Source organism: Agelaius tricolor, unplaced genomic scaffold (genome assembly GCF_023055355.1).
Source record: "Agelaius tricolor isolate 1412-34295 unplaced genomic scaffold, bAgeTri1.0.p SCAF_18, whole genome shotgun sequence".
NCBI classification, from domain to species: domain Eukaryota; kingdom Metazoa; phylum Chordata; class Aves; order Passeriformes; family Icteridae; genus Agelaius; species Agelaius tricolor.
In genome coordinates, this window is record NW_027269278.1 from 11,273,737 (window position 1) to 11,282,233 (window position 8,497).

At 48.6% G+C, this 8,497-nt stretch overlaps 1 protein-coding gene across 1 annotated transcript in view; it reads right to left on the reverse strand.

The window, feature by feature from the left end:
- COL23A1 (collagen type XXIII alpha 1 chain) overlaps window positions 1-8,497 on the reverse strand; it is a 174,892-nt gene extending 166,395 nt beyond the window's left edge. Inside the window, exons 1-2 of the mRNA XM_071443293.1 lie at window positions 8,224-8,497; window positions 4,388-4,457 (exon numbers count right to left, since the gene is read on the reverse strand). Coding sequence (XP_071299394.1) covers window positions 4,388-4,457; window positions 8,224-8,445 — 292 coding nt within the window. The 5' untranslated portion in view covers window positions 8,446-8,497. The remainder of the gene's footprint in view (window positions 1-4,387; window positions 4,458-8,223) is intronic.

Below are 8,497 nucleotides of genomic sequence, written 5' to 3' on the forward strand. Positions count from 1 at the left end.
GGACTCAGAAATGTGGCACAACAGGCCCAGATCCTGAAGATGCAATAACAGAGCTGCTATCATGGAGAGAACAAAACAAAGAGCCAGAATTAGCAGAGCTGGGTGCATCCCATTTGGCCTCCTGGAAAACATCTGCCATTTGTCAGGACTACAAAGCCAGAAGAGCCCTCTCCCCCTTGATCTGCAGCAATTAGGGAAATTCTGTTGTGCTAATTACCTGGGGAGACAACACGGGGAGAAGGCTGATAGTGAGTGACACTTCAAGGTAACATTTACAAAAATCAGGCAGATATTTCAAGTCACTGGAAATCACAAAAAGTGCCACACCAGCCTCCCAGGACGAGCTGGAGAACGCTGATCCCTGGGTATAAATTTAGAATAAATATTAAAAAATTAATAATTAAAAAAAAAATTAAATTCTATAAACAATCTAAGCAAGAGAGCCTGTGGAGCTGCTGAGTCTGCAGAGGTGGAGAGGGTTTGAAATGCTCCGCTCCCCCAGTACAGATGGTTTGAATTGCAGAGAAATGGAGCAATCCGCCGTCCTGCCGGCTGCAGCACCACTGCACTCCTGCTGCTGCCAAGCCATTATTGGGAAATATTTGTCACATATTAGCTGGAACATCAGATTACTACACTAGACATTTAACGCTGCTTTGTAATAAATCCATACGTTCAAATGCATGCGACACTGTCCCAGCGGGAACTCGGGATGAAAACAGGGATATGCATCATCCAACAGCCAGGAGATTGGGAGTGCAGGCTCCAGAGGTGCTGTTAAATAAAAAGGCACATGGAAACACAATGCATACCTAGAAATACACAGTGCAAGAGCAGCCAGCAGAGCTGGAGCTCTTCACACTCTCAATCCACAATTCAGCAAGGACCAGCTGCTGGGCAAGGCATGCTCTGTGGGCTGGGGCTGGTTTAAGGTTTTTTTACTGGATTTAAGGAAACATTTGCTCTCAGGCTTTAGCATGGCTCATCCAGCACCCTGAGCTCTCGAGGGACCTGTTCTCACAGAGCTTGAAGACTTTTGGCACAGCAAATACCACCTTTAACAAGAGTCTTTGGCACCTGATGTTTTAAAGGACTGTTAAAATTACCAAGTGGGAAAAATAAAAAATAATCCTTAAAAAACATATATGTGAGAAAGCAGCCAGAGCCCACACAACTGATAAACAAATTGTTTACCAGTGTGAGGTTTCAGTCTTGCCTTCAACCCACGTCCCAGTGCTCATCAGCAGGCTGTCCCAAATGCCATCTACACCAGTGCTCCTGCACCTGCTGTGTTTCATCCTGCAGCAAAGGCTGTGTGAGGATCCCACCAGAGAAAGAGGCTGAACACAAGGGGACGAGGGGCCTCTCTGCAAAGCATTACAGGCCTGGCTTAGGGAATGACAATAACACAAGTATTAAGCTGCTCTTTCCCTGCAGGACAACATATGGGGACAGCCTGTCCTGGCCCTGCCCGGTGCCTGCAGCTTCCACCCCGTCCCGAATAGCTGAGGGGACTCAAAGGCCATGTCTGGCCCCAGAGTGGGGTCACCAGCCTGTCACAGCGTTCCCGAGCCCAACCCACACTCAGTCCAGCTGCCTCAACCCCCTCAAGGATGCTCTCCTCTCCCTCAGCCACAAAAATGCCCAAACCACAAAGGGCTCAAAGTGACACAAAGTTGTTGTCATCCTCCCCCGCATCGCCTTGCTTGAATGAATAATGCAAAACAAGTCAACTCAAAGCAGTGCCCAGATGCTCAGAGCAACTGCAGAGGCAACCTTTTACAGCATGCTCAGCATTGGAGACAGAATTTTTTTTTTAACCTTTAAAAAATATATTATTTTAATTATCTTTCCTTTTTTTTTTTCCCAAATTGTTATTACTTCCAAGGTCAGGCTGGATAGGGCTCCAAGAAACCTGATCTAGCTGGAGATGTCCCTGTTCACTGCAGGGCAGTTGGACTGGATGATTTTTAAAGAGTCTTTCTATGATTTCTTTTGACGATCGCGATCTCTCCGTGGCCCTGGTGAAACAGCCCCGGGCCCCCTCTGCCGGCCAGCGGCCCCCGCAGCCGCGGAAAGCCCCAGGGTCCCATCCTAAAGGCCAAACCAGCTGTGCCCTACAGCCAAATAGGGGATCTCCAATAGGAGCACAAAGCACAAAACGGGTCCCTTTGGGTCGGGGGTTCTTCTAGGAGGGAACGCTGTTTGTCTTTTGTCTTGGTTTTACAAGCAGTGATTTAGGATTTCGCTGTAGTTAGAATAACTTGACCCGCATTTAACTTTTAAGTGGGTCGTTGTCATCTTGTTCCAAAACTGCTTTGAATGTGTAGCGAGTCGATTATATCAAAGCAGCGCCCTAAAAACAACCGCCACCCCCTCAAGTCCAAACAAACCCCAAATTGACTCATTTCTAGGAAAAATCAGGGCTTGTTTAAAGCAAGCCCAGCTGGCAGGGCCAGCTCTGAGTCTGTGTTTGCTCCTGCGCTGCCCACGGTGGCTCTGTGGTGCCTGCATGGCAATCAGAGCATCCTCCCGCGGCTGCCTCTCCCCGGCTGGCTTTAAATCCAGCCGTAATGAGGAATTCTTAAGCCTAGCAGGGTTATTGGCAGAGGAAAGCCACCCAGCCCAGGTGTTCAGGATACCCACCGGCTGCCCATGGGAAGCAGGAATGGGGCTGGCAGCATCTCCCCATCCCCTCCACAAGGAAATTTTCCTTTCACCCGGGGGTGCTTTTTCAGTGCAGAGGCAAACTGAAGCTTAGCTGCTGGTTTGCAGCCTGGTGTAGCTCAGCAGTGAACGCCAGTGAGAGCCACAAGCTCTCAGGTGTTTCCAGACCGAGCTCTTTAACTACAGAGCAGAAGGCAATTCAGCCTTTTTCAGGAGAAAGAGGAAAATAACGGAACACAGCTAAAGATGTCTTTGATTCGCTCAAAACCAGCCAAAAGGCTTCAGGACAGTCCAGCAGCACATCCCCAGTCAGCTCCCCGCAGTGGTGGCCAGGAGCAGCCACCGATGGGACATTTCCTACCCACCAGGAAATCACCTCTCCTTCCCTCGGCTCACAAATTGCTTTGTTTCGTTACTAATGACTGTAACGAGCATTTCAGCAGCACGTGGGAAAACCTTCCCCTTCCTCTCTTCCCCCATCTCCCAAACACAGCAACCAGCAGCTCAGTGACCCGGAACAGAACTGGGACTTTCCTGGACAAAAGGAGCCTCTTCAATCCCAATTGCTTTCCGAAGAGCAAAGGAAAAGCCTCTTGACCACTTAAGCACACCAGCAGTGCCCTGTTTGTCCAGACCACAGAAAGACACAGCCACAGAGTCCCATGAGGTTGGTGGACTTGTTGGGTCTGTGCACCACAAGAGAGAAACCTGATTTGACCACTTTGCAAAGAGCTGAAAATAAGCAGGATTTGTTTCTCAGCTGGTGTGTTTTGTTACCAGGCAGTGAGGCACACAGGGAGCCTTCCACCAGAAAAGCAGCGAGTACATTTAAGAGCATCATTAGTGAAATGTTTCTGAGATTAAACATAATCTTACAAGGGAAAAAAACCTTTTTTTTTTGTCCTGCGAATATGGACTAACACTGTGTCTGTTGGTAGGACTTGCATCCAGAGTGGCAGGGAAAATTGACCCTGCCCCTTTGCCTATTCTGCCATCTCCATGTAGCATTTAGTGTTTATTTATTTTCTTTAAAACTAGAATGGAACTCTGCTGCTTGCAACACGCCTGTGAATTCTCCCTCATCAAAGCATTGCACATCTTTCACCCATCTTTCACTGCTTTTGTGAAAAAAGAAAATAAAGGCTCGAAGTGCCCCAACCCAAAGCCACTCGCACCCTTCAGTGTGACAGCAGAGCACTTCACAGAACATTTCTGTAAATGAGGTTCCTTTACAAACTAATCTAAGCTGTTTATTGTTTCCAAGGAGCATGCACTTCCACAGCAGAACAGGAAGTTTTGACGGTTTTAGAAGTTCATTAAACTCTGGGAGGAAATTTAAACAATCGGTGACAGCTTTCCTACAGCAAAAGAAATCCTGCCCTCCGTAAAGGCAGAGAGGCTGCAGCTTTTAATTATCACACTTGCATTAAGCCCCAGTGATTTTGTTACTACTTCTAAATTGTTTTGGCCCAGCACCCAGGGCTCACAACCCAGTCAAGTTCTTCCCTCTTTTATTCTTATAGCCAAACGTCGCTTTTGTCCAAACCTCAAACTCCTTGATCTGTAAGCAGGCCAAAGCAAGGCACTGGGAGACGCTGGAGCGCTTCAGCTGGGGAAAAACCCTTCCTAGCACATTTCCCTCCGTGGGAAGGAGCGTGTCAAACAGGAGAGAGGAGCTCAGAGGGTGGGTGGCCCGGGCTGGGCTGTACCTGGCACCTACCTGGGGGGCACACGCAGTCTGGGGGCGCCTCCCGCGCCGTCCGCAGCTTCGCCAGTCCCTCGCCCAGCTTCTGTTTGGAGGGGATGAAAAGAGACTTTAGAGAGGACATCACAGCCAAACACTGTGCATGCATGCCAACACCCAAACCATCCCGGGAGGGGGAATGCTTTAATGTCCCATGCCACAATAGCACGGAAATATCGAATGTTTCTGAGCAAGGGGCGGCCTACAGCCCCCACAGGGAGCAGGCGGACACTCCTCCTGCACATCCCAAAGTCCCTTGAGCAAAGCTCCATTGGGAGGATTCATCCTGAGCTCCCTACAAGTCCTATGTTCACATGTGACCTGATTTGGTTGATTTTGTACTTAAAATTCGTGCTCTGTGGAGTTTTTGAGGTTTCTTTAGCAGAGGGATGAGGTAAAGGACAGTCAAGACTGGAGTGCTCACCCATCTTCAGGCCTACCCAAAGCCCAGTGCTTCCATCCCCAAAGTGAAAAACTCATCAATGGGGTAACTCAAACACATACAAATTCATGAAACTAGAGCAGTGTCTACGTGGCATATTGCAGGCAGATGTGTGCACACTCTGGCTGCTTCCTAAGCCAGCCAGACTGTTCGTGCCTGCATTTAGCCCACTGCCAAGCCCAAGTTAATGAGCCTGATGACAGGTACATTACATTAGCTCAGGCATACTCCCTGCCTGGGACAGCCCAGCAAGGGTGGGAACAGCTCATCTTCACCCACAATCTTCACTCTCTCAGTCCTCCAGGAATGCCCTGTCCTACCTAAAGTACTTGCCAAAAGATAAACCAATAATCTGATAACTGGAGTCCCTACATTTCAAAGACAGAAAATTCAAAGTACTTATTCAGTTTAGGGTGTTAAGACTTGATATTGTACAACTGATGGCCCAGTCCTTTTTCAAATATTTGAACACTGTGGACTATTCAGGAATTAAGCTACCTGTGAATTAGGTTATTTTCTTTTTATTCTGAGGATTAAATAGTTTTATCTGTTGTTGAAATCCTATGCTTCCTCTATCTGCTTGGATGTGACGCTAAGAGGTCCTGAAAGCATTAACACGGTTTCATAGCACCTGACAGAGAAGTTGTCCTAAGGGAAGTATAAATACCAGAACGATCCAGCTGCCTTCTGCAAAACACTTTCCTTGAGAAAATGTGGCAAAAAAAAAACCATCTAAGGAGATTTTTCAGACAGCCACCTGCAGTCTAAATGTTACAGAGTTGCTCAAGTTCTATCTGTTTAATTTTAAAGTAATTTGGATGATGAAGATGCTCGAGGAAATGAAAACAAGCTCTCCCACATTTTTGGTTCCGCAGGCATCACTGGCAGCAGCAGAGGAGAGCTGAATCCTGGAGCGAGGCCTCTGTTCTCCCATTGAATTGTTGTTGTCATGAAACTGATTAATCTGGACACTGCGGACAATAAATCCTTTGTGAACAAAATGGTCCGGCTTTGTTTACAACAACTGGATGTTTCCATAATCCTCCTGTTAATATTTTCCCTCCAGTGTGAAAACTACACACTTGGAGCTGGGGCTTTTGACACAGAGCAAGTGGAGATGCTGCCACGTCTGGACTGTGCTGTTGGCAATGTTTCAGAGGGCATCAAAGCAGGAGCCTGCAGCACATCCCACTAACGGGACAAGCCAAGGGGAGGGCAAGGTCCTGCCACAGCCAAATCAGCAATTTCTCCAGAGTTACATGGATGTCTGTCACAGAGCCAGAAACTAAATCCTTGTTGTCCAAATTGGCTTTCATTACCTTAACTACACACTTACCCTTCCTATATTATTTCCTATCTTCTTTTACTTGCCAAACATTTAAACAGCACTAAAAGAAACAGAGCCAGTGTGTTGGTGTTGCATTTGCTGCTCTCTATACACAGCTCTGCCATAAATTATGCCAGCAAACCCCTCCATTGGTACATGGAGTAAAGCTTTTTGGGTCGTGGCAGAGAACAAAGGATGCTGGGTCATGCACAGAGAGCGTATGGAGCTTTGGTTTCACTTCTGAAGTACTGTGGTAAACTTCAAAGGAGGACCAACACAGAATTTAACAAAAAACCTGACCCCAGGCATCAGTTGATGTTCATAACGATGGAAATACTCTCTCACTCTCCAGAAACTCTCAAGCACAGAAAGGGCAGCAGTTGCTTGACAAGTGAGCGGTCTTATGTAACAGAGTTTGGGCAAGAAACACTTTCTGAAACTTTACCATAAATTAAGAGGTCCATTTAAAATGACCATTAATAGATAGTGCAATTACTACTATGGATGCATCAAATTTGTTGCTTGATTCAAAACTTGCTTTAGCATTGACAAGAGTTCGGTCATACTTAATGTTTCAACAAGCTCACTCTTCCATTAGAAACCCAATTATGTGGTTTTGCTTTATTTTCCCCTGTACAAACTCCATCTGAGCATTCCCAGTACAAAACAAGCTTTCCACACTTAACTAAATCTCAGCAAGAGGTTGCACATGATCTTAGGCAGTGCCACAGAAACCATTCCCATTGCTAAGCACATTTATTGGGGTAATTGGAACAGAACCACTGCCACAACCGGCAGGCTAATTCCTGCCTGGAGAACAGACATTAACTAGAGGCTGTGACTACGCCTCACAGGCACCCCCCCTGGTCTGGTATTCAGGGTTTTCACAAAAATATTTTAACATTTCACTTTTATCGAGGCACATCAATGCAACCAAGTTTCCAGGCAAAAGGACATGCCGTGGTGGTGCCAGCAATACCCTCACCCTAGCTCCAACAGCAACACACAGCATGAGGAATTGTCTCCCCATGCCCCCAGCACTGCCTCCATCCCTGCTCACTGCCCCAGAGCTTTCACAGAGCTCCACATACAAACACATTTTTGCATGATTGAGGCTTCATGGCTGTCATGATTTTAACGCTTGTTTTGCACCGCAGTCAGGCCATTAATAAAATCCCAGTGTAAAACCTTCCCCAGATGTCAGAACAGATCACTCAGGGGTGCCCTTCAGCAGCCCCACAAGCCGTGTTGAATCTTGCTGAACTTTATGAACTACTGTTTATACAAATCCAGCAAACCAACGGCGGAATCTTCAAGCATTTCCTATGAGTGATGGAGCCCTTCACGTCTCCCTTGCCTGTAAAAAGCCCCAAACCTAAACACCAGAATCGGGAAAAAGATAACCCTGGGATAAAGTGTAACTTCTCCCAGAGATTTGGTTCAGTTAGGCACCGAGAAGGGCATCAGTGTGGATAATAGTTCTCCAAGTGGGCGGAATTGTTCAGCACAGAAATATTTATTGAATAATTTCAGAAAACCCCAGGACTGAAAGTGAAGTAACAAGTGGCGGGTCTCCTCTGCCTACCATAAATCAGTTCTGCACTGCCAGACCACAATAGTCTGTGACAGAGAGTCCAGATAGCGGGGATCATGTTCATCATTTCTAACAAGGAAATTATGGCCCATTAAATCCCAAGACACATAGTTAAAGTACTCGGGTTACCTGTGTCAGTGAATATAATAAGGGGGAAAGTCTCATGTCCTCTAACCTTCGATAGCCAGCCCTTCACCTGGGGCTAATCAAGGTGGGATCTGCCACGCCTCGCCCTACGCCTGATTCATGGGAACGGCAGCAAAAAGTGGAAAGTTTGGTAGAAGGGAATAAGTTTTCTCACAGAGGATGAGAAGCCGGTGACACACGGAGCGAACCCCGCGGCGGAGCGGGGCCGGAGCGCCTTCCCCGACCGTGTCGCCCCGGCGCGGAGCGGCCGGTCCTGCGCGCCCGCCCGCGGAGCCGCCTCTCGCTCCCCGCCTCTCACTCACCTCGCGGAACAGCTGCTCCACGCGGGGCTGCAGCGCGTCCAGCAGCGGCCCGTGGCCGGCGGCGCCCCGCTCCTCCAGCGCGGCCAGCCGGCCCTGCAGCTCGGCCGTCTTGGCGCCCAGCAGCAGGCACACGGCCACGGCGGTGAGCGAGAGCAGCAGGCACAGCGCGGAGGTGGCGGTGCCCGCCGCGCCGGCGGCGCCGCTGCCGCTGCCCGCGCTCATCGCGCCGCGCTCCGCGCCGCTGCGCGGGGTCCCGCTCGGCTGCCGCCCGCCT